General features: G+C 42.2%; 1 protein-coding gene across 1 annotated transcript in view; it reads right to left on the reverse strand.

The window, feature by feature from the left end:
* Positions 1 to 13,962, reverse strand: part of LOC106587094 (leucine zipper protein 2) — a 169,235-nt gene that overhangs the window by 52,645 nt on the left and 102,628 nt on the right. The window contains exons 2-5 of the mRNA XM_014175054.3: positions 13,145 to 13,262; positions 8,985 to 9,055; positions 7,268 to 7,349; positions 396 to 458 (exon numbers count right to left, since the gene is read on the reverse strand). Of these exons, the coding sequence (XP_014030529.1) occupies positions 396 to 458; positions 7,268 to 7,349; positions 8,985 to 9,055; positions 13,145 to 13,262 (334 nt within the window). The remainder of the gene's footprint in view (positions 1 to 395; positions 459 to 7,267; positions 7,350 to 8,984; positions 9,056 to 13,144; positions 13,263 to 13,962) is intronic.

The raw sequence follows: 13,962 nt of genomic DNA on the forward strand, positions 1-13,962 counted from the left end.
AACTGCCCCCAGGTTAGCCAATTAGAAGGTCCCACGACACCAGCCCAGTTCAAGGCCCCGAGGCTCTGACGAATTCAGTGTATCCAGTGGTATTAGTGCTCATAATAGGCCTCTCCACCAATACGTTCATTCAACATCGACAGAATAAGGCCCTCAGTTGCCAATGGCTATCTGTGACCTTTGCAATCCAAAATGACAGCACCATATAGATTTAGAAAAAATTATATCAAAACCCATTACTAGTTCAAGTGATGTCGATGACCATAGATATCATATGATATGATTACTAAGGCATTTATCTTATGACTGACATTAACATAACATTTACAGGTCACGGTGATCATGAATTAGAAATGAGTCAGCCATGAGTCAGTAGGTGGGGAGAACAAAAGTACCTCCTGTTGCAGGTCCTTGATTATTTTGGTCTTTTTCTCCATCTCCATCTTGAGGAACTTGATCTGTAGGCAAAATAAATCAAATGAATGATATATGTTTTCTTACAGACTGTCCATTTTTTACAGACTGTTTCTTACAGACTGTCAATTACATCTAAAATGTGACATTTACATGAAGGTATCATGAAGGTAGTAACTATCATCAACCATGCCAGCTATTCCTGCCTGCACTGGATTTCATCCTACTGCATGTTGTTGATGTGCTTGCTCTATCTTCAAAACAGATCTATACATCCCAAGGTCAAACAACTTAAAATGATTCTCTGCCTTTAAAGCAGACTTCCTGCTAATGCTCCAAGTACCTCCATATGGTTATATTACACCGTTTTTACTGCTTATTTTAGTTAGCTTCTAAAGATTTACAAAAACACGTATAAAACTACGTAAAACATTATGATTCACTGCTGGTTTTGACTACGATTTATCGGAAATGGGTGTATCTAGAATAGGTGGGTTGACTGTTGGTGGGGTTGCTGTTTCTCATATTGGAGGCATTTACGCCCACAGTGGGCGACTGACTATTTTCCACTGTGTGATTAATATAATAGCCCATATGCTCATTGTGTCAGAGTGATATCTTTGTTTATCACAATCTTTTTATCGCAAGCTTGGCATGTCTCTTTAGTGCAGCCATTCCTCGTGTCCTGTATTTAACAAGCAGTCAGGCCTCAAACGGCTGATGCAGATGACGGCCCACCCCAGTGAAGGACTACATCTAAAAGACTGGATAGCGGTGGGGGGGAGGAAGAGAGATATTCCAAATCCGATTCTGTTTTCTGTTTCACCTCTGCGACGAAGGATTCTAAGGGAAATGTTGTCCTTCGATGAGGTCATTGAGATTGTCCCAGGGAGAAAGGGGAGAGAATTCATGGCCCAGGTGACCTCAGCTCTGAAGGCACCCGGGGGACTTTAAACTATGGCTAGGTGGTTGACACACTAATAACATCACAGTTCATGTTGGTGCATTTGGAGTTCATGCCTCTGCCCATGGGTAGGTCGATAACACATCCCAGCACAACGTTCCCTTTGGGTTGCGGCACGACACACTGAAATGATGGATGTAAAATATAAAACTGTAGCATGCTACATTGTTAACATTTGACATTTTCAATTGTGTTATTACAGTATAATTAATTCATATGACTTACTGATAAATCAGAGCAATAAGCCTGAGCAATGTTGTAGAGTTTGTGTTTCCAGAGCTATTATACAATTCAACTGTATATTGCAATGCACAGCATTTGCAACTAGTGTTACAAGTATGATGCCATATTTGCTATGATAGTGATGAAATAACCAGGCCAATCTTTTTCATCATGTTGTAATACTTTTTTGGAATGGCATGCCTCCCACTGGGAAATTCGATCGTACATTTTTGTGTGTGGTTTATCTATTGGAGTTTGTGTACCTATTTTCTTGGTCTACCTAAAGCTGTTTATATTTTGAAGTCTATTTACATGCAGCATCACTCCTTAACTTTACTGATGTCCGTTTTGTAGACTAGTCATACAGAGGTAATACAATTGGATCTGTCTTTTATTGACAAGCACCCCAGAACCTTTTTGCTAAGACAGTTATGGGTTTTGGGTCATCTAGTGTTGTTGCTACTGTCTTGTCTAGAGTACCATTCATCCATGAATGGTTGTAATTTTGGGGGAAAATTCATGAAAGGTGGGCCTAATGTTCAATTATGCAGAGCAACTTACACATTGGCGTAGCAGAAATCAGCTCTGGGGGCCCATGCGCCATCCATCTCACACCTAGAGTGCATTTGGAAAGACACCTTGACTTTTTCAGACCCCTTGACTTTTTCTACATTTTGTTACTGTCACGCATGTGTGTAGAAACGGACCAAGGCACAGCGTGAGTATCGTTCCACATCTTTAATATATTGTGAAACGGAGCCAAACAAACACTAAACTATAAACAAAACACAAACCGTGACGACAGAGGTGCAACATGCACTAACTCAAAATAATCTCCCCCAAACACAGGTGGGAAAAACAACTACTTAAATATGATCCCCAATTAGAGACAACAATGACCAGCTGCCTCTAATTGGGAATCATACAAAAACCCCAACATAGAAAAAAGAAACTAGAACACAACATAGAAAAAATAAACTAGAGCACAACATAGAAAACATTAACTAGATAAAACCCCCAGTCACGCCCTGACCAACTCTACCATAGAAAATAAGAGCACTCTATGGTCAGGACGTGACAGTTACGTTACAGCCTTATTCAAAAATTGATTAAATAGTTTTTTTCCTCATCAATCTACACACAATACCCCATAATTTCAAAGCAAAAACAGTTTTTTAGACATTTTTGAAAATGTGTTAAAAATGAAAAACTTAAATATAACATTTACATAAGTATTCAGACCCTTTATTCAGTACTTTGTTGAAGCACCTTTGGCAGCGATTACAGAGTTGAGTCTTCTTGGGAATGACTCTACAAGCTTGGTACACCTGTATTTGGGGAGTTTCTCCCATTCTTCTCTGCAGATCCTCTCAAGCTATGTCAGGTTGGATGGGGAGCGTCGCTGCACAGATATTTTCAGGTCTCTCCAGAGATGTTCGATCGGGTTCAAGTCTGGGCTCTGGCTGGGCCACTCAAGGACATTCAGATACTTGTCCCGAAGCCACTCCTGCATTGTCTTGCCTGTGTGCTTAGGGTCGTTGTCCTGTTGGAAGGTGAATGGTCGTGCCAGTCTGAGGTTCTGAGTGCTCTGGAGCAGGTTTTCATCAAGGATCTCTCTCTAATTTGCTCCGTTCATCTTTCCCCCGAACCTGACTAGTCTCCTAAGTCCGTGTCGCTGCAAAACATCCCCACAGCATGATGCTGCCACCACCATGCTTCACCGTAGGGATGGTGCCAGGTTTCCTCCAGACTTGACACTCTGCATTCATGCCAAAGTGTTCAATCTTGGTTTCATCAGACCAGAGAATCTTGTTTCTCATGGTCTGAGAGTCCTTTAGGTGCCTTTTTTTTGCAAACTCCAAGCGGGCTGTCACATGCATTTTACTGAGTTGTGGCTTTCGTCTGGCCACTCTACCATAAAGGCCTAGTTGGTGGAGTCTTGCAGAGATGGTTGTCCTTCTGGAAGATTCTCCCATCTCCACAGAGGAACCCTAGACCTCTGTCAGAGTGACCATTGGGTTCTTGGTCACCTCCCTGACCAAGGCCCTTCTCCCCAGATTGCTCAGTATGGCCTGGTGGCCAGTCTTGGTGGTTCCAAACTTCCATTTAAAATGATGGAGGACACTGTGTTCTTGGGGACCTTCAATGCTGCAGACATTTTTTGGTACCCTTCCCCAGATGTGTGTCTAGACACAATCCTCTCACGGAGCTCTACGGATAATTCCTTTGACCTCATGGTTTGATTTTTGTTCTGTGGGACCGTATATAGACAGGTGTGTGCCTTTCTAAATCATGTCCAATCAATTGAATTTATCACAGGTGGACTCCAATCAAGTTGTAGAAACATTTCAAGGATGATTAATGGAAACAGGAGGCACCTGAGCTCAATTTCGAGTCTTATAGGAAAGGGTCTGAATACTTATGTAAATAAGGTATTTTTTATTTTATTTTTTATTTGCCAAAAAAATCTAAATCTTTTGCTTTGTCATTATGGGGTATTGTGTGTAGATTGATGAGGGGAAAAAATGTATGTAATCAATTTTAGAATCAAGCTGTAACGTATGAATACTTTACAAATGCACTGTATGTCTAAATTATATTAATTTTGTAAATAAATCATTTTGACAGTAACCCTCCTTTTTAATTTCCACATGTAGCAAGCAAAGTGTTTCTATTGTCCAATCTACATGGTAGTAGGTGAGTCAGAAAGACAATATAGTTTTCATGCATCTAGTTAGCCTATTTTTCAGCCCGCCTCGGCCTCCTCACCTAATTGGCTATCAAGTTTTTAAAAGTTTGGTGAATCAGGTTAGACTCGGATGGAGAGTGAGTGCGTTTTTCAAGCTGAATAAACAAAAGTCAAGACCAAGTTGTGCACAAAAACGCCCTAAAAAAGCTTTATCTGATCAAGCTCGCGCCAAATTCCTGAAGATAATCACATCACCAAAACTACCAACTCCTCGACTGATGAAAAACCATTGAAGGTGGAAGCTAGTAGGCCTATTTATGCTGCAGCTAGCACTAGCAGCATCCCAGTCTCGACAGAGACCTCACTGCCCAGGCCCAGAAATGACAGTGGCCTTGCTCCTCCTCATCTACCCTGCTCTTGAGAATAGTGACATTTCCTCTAGTGAGGGTGCTGGCCATCCTTCTCCTCCTCCTCCTCTCCCAGAAAACCAAGATGACAACTGCCAGAGACCCAGCGGTGCTCATGAGAGCGACCCCCCTTCTGGGAACACTGGTAAGCCTACGAGTGATGAAACGGATCGCCCCGACAGCGTGGAGTCCGAGTTCCAATGTGTAATATAAATAGGCTACCAACTAAATACTGTATATAGCTAAAGGTAGGCTAGACCAGGGTTTCACAATATATTAAAGATGTGGAACGATACTCACGCTGCGCCTTGGTCCGTTTCTACACACATGCGTGACAGACCATGCCAGGGAACTTACATTGAGTATGTGAACCCAAACAGGGCTTCTGAACCACACAATATGAACATTTGAATGAAATTTAAATAAAATAAAAAGGGATCTTTTGAGTGGAACCACAATGCTCTACATGTTATAGGCATTTATGATGAGTATGTGTTTCCCATCGCAAATGATTTCCTGTTGTGCATTTCAATTTCCAAGTACAGCTACAGCTGTTCGCTGTATGTGGTCCACTGGGGGTTACTAATTGATAGTTTTTGCGTGTAGGGAAAAGGAAGATACAGATTCAGCTCCTAATTGATTGAAATAAGGTATTCCTTTTAACACCGTATTGATAATTGATTATCAGTTTCACTAATTTCATCAATTCCAAATGAGGCAACCCAAGATGATGAAATGTTTCAAGTGAGAACAGCTCATTGAAACATAAGCACGTTTAATGATAACGTTGGTGGTTTAGTGCAGTGTCGTCCCAAACCAAATTCATTTGACAGTGCTTGTTACTAACCCTGGTTTCCACTTTTTTTGCTGCTTAGCAGGTTTAGAGAAAACACTCTAGAGCTCCCTAGGGGCAGAGTGCAACACCAATCAAACAATGTTTTCTACCCAATGCCTCACATCAAATTCGCCCAGCTACGGAGAATAACCTCAACTCACACTCAGTTTCTTCGCCTCGAGCTGTAGGAAATGGTCTCAATTGAAAATAAAAAAAACTCGACCTTATTACAAACAAGACAGGTATTCATATAGCATCAGCGTGCATTTCCCCAAAACCCCATTAGTACACTGAATAGTGGCAAGAGCAGAGTTATGCTGTACATAATACAACCAAGAAACTCAACTTCACAACACTTTTTTGTGCTATTCCAGAAACGTAGTAACCGGCTGGTAACCGGCTGGTAACGTCATAAAAAAAGTTCCCCTTGTGAAAAGACAGGCATTGATTTGATGCATTGCAGTAGCCAATACAATTTCCTTTAATAAAGACCATCATTATCTCCCTACACCAGGGATTTGTCACTCATCTTAACATGAAAATGTCAACAACAACAGTTTGATTATTGGCTAGCAACATCAGCCACCCTTGTTCTGTACTTTGAAAATAAGACAGATGCCCATTTTAAGACGTCCACACTTGTTTCAGGCCATGTTGTTCTTATTAGCAAATATTGAATATCTCAAAAGCATTTCACGGTCTGTTTGGGACATTAATTAGGCCTCCCGTTGATTTTCTGATCATTTGTTTTGAGGGGGAATTAGAGGTTCGCCAGATAGCCATAAGAGATGCAGCAGTAAATATCTTTGGGAAGTGGGAATAAAAACAGCTAGGGTCTAATCTATACAGTAGGTATGAAAAAGGCTCCACATTAGTATAATGTTAATTACTGGTGTTATAACAGCTTTTGTAGCTGTTATAAAAAGCTGTTATAAAGGCATTATGGGGGCATACAGTAAATGCATACATAGGAGACCTACAGTAAAGTGAATTTATACATAGGGGACCTACAGTAAAGTGCATTTATACATAGGGGACTTACAGTAAAGTGAATGTATACATAGGGGACGGGACCTATAGTAAACTGTTACCTATAGGTCCAATTCATACAGTAGGTATAAACATGACTGCATGTGTGGTATCGGAGTTCATTTGTAGCTTGCTATTCTCAGACGTCTGAATACCTTGGCAATGTAATACAACTTGAGTAGAATAGAATTTATAGTAGAATGACAGCCAAGTACAACGGAAAAAGGACTGAGTAGCGTGATGGATAGAGGCCTGGAATACTCGGCGAATGAAAAGCAATGTTTATGACAAGATAACAAAAGGAAAAAAATATATAAAAGGCACCTGGTCTATTAAGTGTTTCTTCTCGTACTCTACAGGTGTATTTCATTTAAATTATTCATCACCATTATGGAAAAACATACTCCATCCTGTCAAGTTTAGCTTTTACAAAACGAATAATTTTATCAAAAACCTGTCCTTTAAGGAGAGAGTGGAGAGCAGAAGGACCTCCGTCACTATGCTTCCTATTTCTGGGTTCCACCTAGCTCTCTCACTCTCCCAGACTGGTTATTAAGTGGTGGGAGGGAGGGGGCCAGCCAGGAGAGATGGCTGCTGGGTAATGAGATGGGTGACAGACGCCCACAGGCCCGGGTGACAGGTGACAAGGGGGAGGTTAGAGGAGTGAGGTGTAGACAAGGTGAGGACGACTGAGGGCTCCTACTCACTGCGGCCTGCTGTTTCTCGGCTAGCTCCGTTGCCTCGTCCAGCTGCTTCTGCAATGCAGTCTGGAGGGACTTCATCTCTTCCCTGTTGAGAGGAAAGGTGAGAAATACTCAGTTAGCACCTATCCTTCTCCTCTCCAACTCTTCTCTGACTTCTCGCAGTGGCGTGGCAGTAGTAATAGTATCTCAAGCACTGAGTGACTGACTGAGCACTGACTAGGATCAAATCATCAAATCAATTCATGCTTATTTTTTCTACCAAACATTTGTGATAGAATGCGTGACGAAATACCAAACTTAAATCCAGAATGTCGGTATACGATTACAGCAGCAAATAATTATTCCCTTTGACTGGGCTTAGTGTAGGTTTCGAGTTTAACTACATATGACATGGTCATGGTCTATCAATTGTGCAGTCGAGGAGCAGCATCTGCAGTCAACAGCACTGTGTGTCAATCTCAGACGGAAAAGTCTCTCTTCACTGCTGCGATGCCCTGTCGTATTTCACATGCCAATGATTGTGTCTGTTGGCATGAGCCCAGCCAAGCAAACATTTTTATTTTCCGCTACTTGGGATTTCATTTTTCTGATCTCACACTAAAACCAGCAGTATGACGTTTTAAGGGGAGAAGGAACACATTTTAAGAAGTTAGCGTGGAATGAATTTGAGGTTGACATTTAAAGGGAGCCCAACAACATTTGGTACTGTAAATAAGCTTCAAGTCAACACATTGAGTCAACATATCTTCACCGATATTTAGAGACATTTGCCTATGGGCTACAAACAACCCAAAGTTATTCTGAGTGACATTTTCCTCAGGCAACACAGCACTGGACTGTGTATAAAATAGTGCATAACCCATTATGGGTATTTGTGGGAAGGCAGTTATGGTGTCTGTGGGAAGGCAGTTATTTACTTTAACCAGAGCACAAAAGTTAACCGGACAGAATGTTTGACTTTTAGTACTGTCTTCCCCCACCCCTCTTTATATTTCATTGGCCCCTCAAGTTTTCTGTAAATTTGCAGTTTAAATATAGTAATTGGTTATGTACATGATTAGGTAAAATGTGGTGGTAAGGACGAGGGTTAACGTTTGAGTTTTTTCATGTTGCTGACTACAATATGTCTGTTTTCAGCTTTTATAAAGGCTACAGTGTCTAATTAAATAACATTTCTAAACCTGGAATGACAGCATCTTGTAACTCTGACGTTTGTAACCTTTCGACATGTGTTGACTTGAGGATGTGGCTACCATGGTTTCACATTAAAATAGTTGCTAGTTATTACTCCCCCAAAGCAATCAAAAACATGATTGAAATGTGTCAAAAACACATGATTTTCCATAACTCAGCTGCCTGGATATCTCGTGATGAAGTCATTTGATAATCATTCATGGCAATGGAACGAATCAAATGCAGGATTAATCGGATTTAAAGTGGAACGCAGGTGGCTGCTCAAATCGTCTGTGGACCAGGAGCCATTGCTCCAATAAAAAATTGTTTTATGGTTTGTTTATGATTGTCATGTGTTGTTGATATGTTGGTTTGCTATTTATAAAGCAGTAGGGTATAAGTATATACTGTGTATACTAAAGGCTGAATTGCAGGTAAAATCACATTCTTCTTGCACCATAGAAGTAATTAAAAGTAATGTTGCTCTTCAAAATAATCCATATGGTAGCAATGTGCAACAGCAAATGGTTAAGAAGGTTAGAGCTACCTCTGCTTGTGGCTGAGTTCCAGGATTCTCTGGACATCCTTCTTGGCCACGGAGTCATCATTTTTCAGTGTCTAGAAGTGAGGAAGGAGAACTTTTTAAGTCTCACAAGAGAAATTGGTTTATTACATGACCACTCACAGTCTCACTCCAACACTCCAAAGTGAAGGAGCTGATTCAAAGCCCTCATACAGTAGGAACGGAAAGAAAACAACAGTGCTCCTTTCGAGTGTAAATGCACACGTTGCTCCAAGCTGTCATACAGTCTATACTCAGGCAAAAAAAAGATGTGAATTATGTTTTTATTTTTCGTCCATATTGTGTAACCCCCTCATAGATTGATGTGTATGCTTTTATGAGGGTAGTCGAAAATACTTATTGTAATACAACAAGTTGTAGTTTATTTGTAAGCTTGTAGGAACTCATATAGTTCATATTCAGGTTGGAGTGTAATTATGAATCTGACACTTTTTGGGGAAGAAAACTCTGGCAGAGACAAACTTTTGAATACAATTATAGAAAATTCAAGTGGTACAGTATCTTGTTACTAATACATTTGATTCTCATTTCCATAAACACAATAATTGGAGTTCAATAATTGCAGCTCTGCGAGATTACAGAACGGTTTTAAAATGTACTTCAGTATAATGAGTAGAGACATTCAGAAAAATACCCATATTTCTGTATCACCAAAACTTTAATCCGGGTGCATCCCATCAGGGTTCGATTTAGAGAGGTGCTGACACTACCATAACAAACCGGGGTACCTCCATAAGCAGTTGAGGTGCGAAGGAATGGCCCCCATTAAACCCTATACTAGCACACCACAGAGCAACTGCCAAGAATCAAAGCTCTATCAGGCAAAGTTTAATTATGAAGGGTTGACCCAGCACCCAAGGGATGTCTAATTAAAATAATAAACACTTAGGTCAGTAAATCTCCACCAGAAAGGTTACTCGGTTACGCATACATAATATATTACTATAAAAAGTTACGGTTGATTGTTTTCCCCCCTTTTTTATAAGAGATCCATCCACCCTCGCTTCTCCCTTAATCTCCCACCGCCTGCTTTGCCAGGTACATTTGTACAAGGCACAGGGGACACTGCCATCCAAGTCTGCACATAATGTACAGTAGCTAACTGAAATCAAAGCCTGCCCCGAGGACAGTGGTAGCTTAGACAGACACACAGTGCCAGCCAGACCCGACCAAGGGACAATGGATTCCACCGAAAACTGTCAGGAGGACAACACCATGATCCCAGGCTGGCCAGGTGTAACGGGTACACTAGGAGTCGGGAAGCAAGTACAGGGAGGGAATTTAATAAATAAACGAAACATAGAACAAAACAAGAAACACGAGTAGTGTACAGACATATAACACAGGAACAGAATCAAAAATGCCTGGGGAAAGAACCAAAGGGAGTGACAGACATAGGAGAGGTAATCAGGAAGGTGATGGAGTCCAGGTGAGTCTCATGAGGCGCAGGTGCGCATAACGATGGTGGCAGGTGTGCATAATAATGAGTAAACTGGCAACAACGAGCGCCAGAGAGGGGGAGTGGGAGTAGACGTGACAGTACCCCCTCCCTGACACGCGGCTCCTGCCGCAGGACGCCGACCAGAGGGACGGTCCCGAGTACCAGGAGCGGGCCAGTCGCTTCTGCTGAGGTGCGGGAACCTGTAGACTCAGCTGAGGCACGGGAACCTGTAGAGCCAGTTGAGGCGCGGGAACCTGTAGAGCCAGCTGAGGCGTGGGAACCTGTACAGCCAGCCGAGGCGTGGGAACCTGTAGAGCCAGCCGAGGCGTGGGAACCTGTAGAGCCAGCTGAGGCGCGGGAACCTGTAGAGACAGCTGAAGCGCGGGAACCTGTAGAGCCAGCTGAGGCGCGGGAACCTGTAGAGCCAGCTGAGGCGTGGGAACCTGTACAGCCAGCCGAGGCGTGGGAACCTGTAGAGCCAGCTGAGGCACGGCAACCTGTAGAGAGCTGAAGCGCGGGAACCTGTAGAGCCAGCTGAGGCGCGGGAACCTGACGAGCCAGCTGAGGCATGGGAGCCTGACGAGCCGGCTGAGGCATGGAAGACTGATGAGCCAACCAAGGCTTGAGAACCTGTCGAGCCAGCTGAGGCATGGAAGCCTGATGAGCTAGCTTCGGCAACCCGGTAGCTTCGGCAATGGAAGCCTGACGAGCCAACCGAGGCTTGAGAACCTATCGAGCCAGCTGAGGCATGGAAGTCTGAGGAGCCAGCTGAGGCATCCCCTTTTGCTTCGGCAGCTGCCCTTGGACCCGACGTCACCAGTAAAAAAGCAAAAAAAAATCCCTGTTGTTTCCCTTTGGTGATGCGTACCGGGTATGCAAAGGGAGAACCAAAGGGAGTGACAGATATAGGGGAGGTAATCAGGAAGGTGATGAGGTCCAGGTGAGTCTCATGAGGCAGAGGTGCGCGTAACAATGATGGCAGGTGTGCATAATAATGAGTAAACTGACGACAACAAGCGCCAGATAGGGGGAACAGGAGTAGACGTGACACCAGGTTACATGTCATACAAGTTCACAGGGTGTAATTGGGAAGTCATTGATTAAAACTGAAATGAAATTGACCCCCTGACCCTGACTGTTCCAGCCCTCCAAATCAGTCAGAGGGGCTACAGCCATCCAAGCCTACTAAAAAAAACACAGTGGCCCAGACAAACCCAAGGGACCCCTGCCACCAAAGTTGGCAAGAGAGATTCCATTCAAGACTGCCTATGTGACAACGGTACTCTGGCTAACATCTGAGAGACATATTTGTGTCTGCTGGTTCTCTGTGGGACACAGGATGTTGAAAGTAGAATTTGGACTGAAAATACTCATACAACCTAAAGTCTTTTTCAATCTATTTGTTCAATTCAATTCATTCGCTACTTGTTTGATGAGAACTGAAATGGAATCGACTGCAGCCCCGATCAGTGGCGATATACAGATGTATCAGAGAAAAATGTATTGCCTTGCAGCAGTATACAATTTAACAACCAAATTACACTGGAATCTCAAGATCTAGGATTAACTATGTTTATGTGGTCTTCCATCCAAGCTATGCATTTACCAATTCCCATGAATATATTCAACAGCATCCACTATGGGAGTGATGATCTTTATCATACATTTCCATCTTCTACCTCTCATCACCTGTCATTCCCCATTCTGTCATTCATATTCTGCACTGTGCTCACAGGAAAGAGTAACGTTGTAACGTAAATGTACATACAACATACTGTATACACAACATTTGCAGATCTGTATGTCAAAAACAGATTACATCGACCTGTGGTAGATGTCAAGGGTAGAAGCATAGATACCATTTAAAGTAGACCTGGGGGTGAAATCATTCAAATAATTTCAGTGTTTGCTTGAGTCCGCCTGGAGTTCCAGGCGGAGTTCCAGTTCCAGGTGAACTATTCCATTGGTTCCATTGAGCCAGGCAATTTCAATCACACACATCTAAGGTATTTGAAAGATGTCAAATACAGTACTGAAGTAAAATAATGTAATATAAACATCCTCCATCAGCACCACACGTGCACGTCCTGTCGCAAAAAGTTACTTGATCATATCATTAAAAATCCTCTGCAAACTAGAACCTGAAAGGGTTCTTCGGCTGTCCCCATGGGATAACCTGTTGAATAACTTGTTGGGGTTCCAGGTAGAACCCTTTTAGTTCCATGTAGTACCCTTAAAGAGGGTTCTACATGGAACCAAAAAGAGTTCTCTTATGGGGACAGCTGAAGAACCCTTTTGGAACCCTTTTTTCGAAGAGTGTAGAGCCAGATTTCTCAACACTTCTACCTTGGAGTAATTTTCCAGTTTTTACAACTGCACCTCAACTACAGGACTTCCACTTCCAATTCGTATTTATATCAGGTGGAGGGGTCGTCAAAACACAGAACATATTGCTTATTTGCTTTTAATAAATGAGGCCCCAGGTATGTAGTGGCTCATTATACCCCAGGACAGTGGATGAGAAAAAGTGAATCAGAGGCTGAGCTGAATTTTTAAGCCATTTTTTAAGCTCTTAAACACAGCCTTTCGAAATAACCCCATGATTCCAAAGGCACTTAAAGCCATCCACCTTTCTTTAACATCCCACTGTAATCGGTCAGAAAAGAAACAGTGGGGCTCTAACCTGAAGGTTGCCTTTTATGCTGTCCAGTTCCTTTGTAGTCTTGGAGAGTTGACGCAGGATGCCAGTCCGCTCTGTGAAGACCTCCTTCAGCTTCTGCTCCAGCCCCTCATAGCCTTGTCTGTCAAGGGAGAGAGAGAGAAGAGAGAGAGATGTCACTACTTTATGTCTGCCGCCTGAGAGAATCCCTCTTTATTGGCACCCTTGGGAGTAGGAGACAGTGTTAAAGCGGATTAAAAGTGTTGTGTCATTAGAGCAAAAGGGTAAAGAAGTACAGACACACTAATATCTACTCAATGCTCAGTCCTTGGTTTCGAGATAAAAAAAAGCACTTCAATCACCTTTGGGAAAGTGTTTTACTCCAATGTGTCATTTGACCAGAGGTCCGCCTCTGCATTTCTATTAAGTACAAATAATCCAACTGTCAAAAAGACTGAAATATCCACAGCACCCATTTGTCAAATGCCTTTTCTATATCTTTATATATTAAACTTTTGAAATGTAAATGAGCACAATTTTTTATGGTGACCTTGCCAAGAGGCAAACATTACTTTTCGTGCAAATGTGCATCAAAATTTGGTCATTACAGTCTTGTCTGAGAACTCTGAATGAATTCATTCCATATGATGCAAACCGGGAACATTCCAGAACATTAGCTAAGATTCCCATTAAGTTATAGTTATGGTTTTATCTAACATTAGGATAATAGCATCCCCAAAAACACAGAATGTTTTGGAAAACAAGATTAATTTTTTTCCAGAAAAAAAATATCTATATAATAGCCACCATAGAACATTCTGGGAAAGTTCTGGGAACTTTCA

This window comes from Salmo salar, chromosome 26 (assembly GCF_965601325.2).
Source record: "Salmo salar chromosome 26, fSalSal1, whole genome shotgun sequence".
In the NCBI taxonomy this organism is placed as follows: domain Eukaryota; kingdom Metazoa; phylum Chordata; class Actinopteri; order Salmoniformes; family Salmonidae; genus Salmo; species Salmo salar.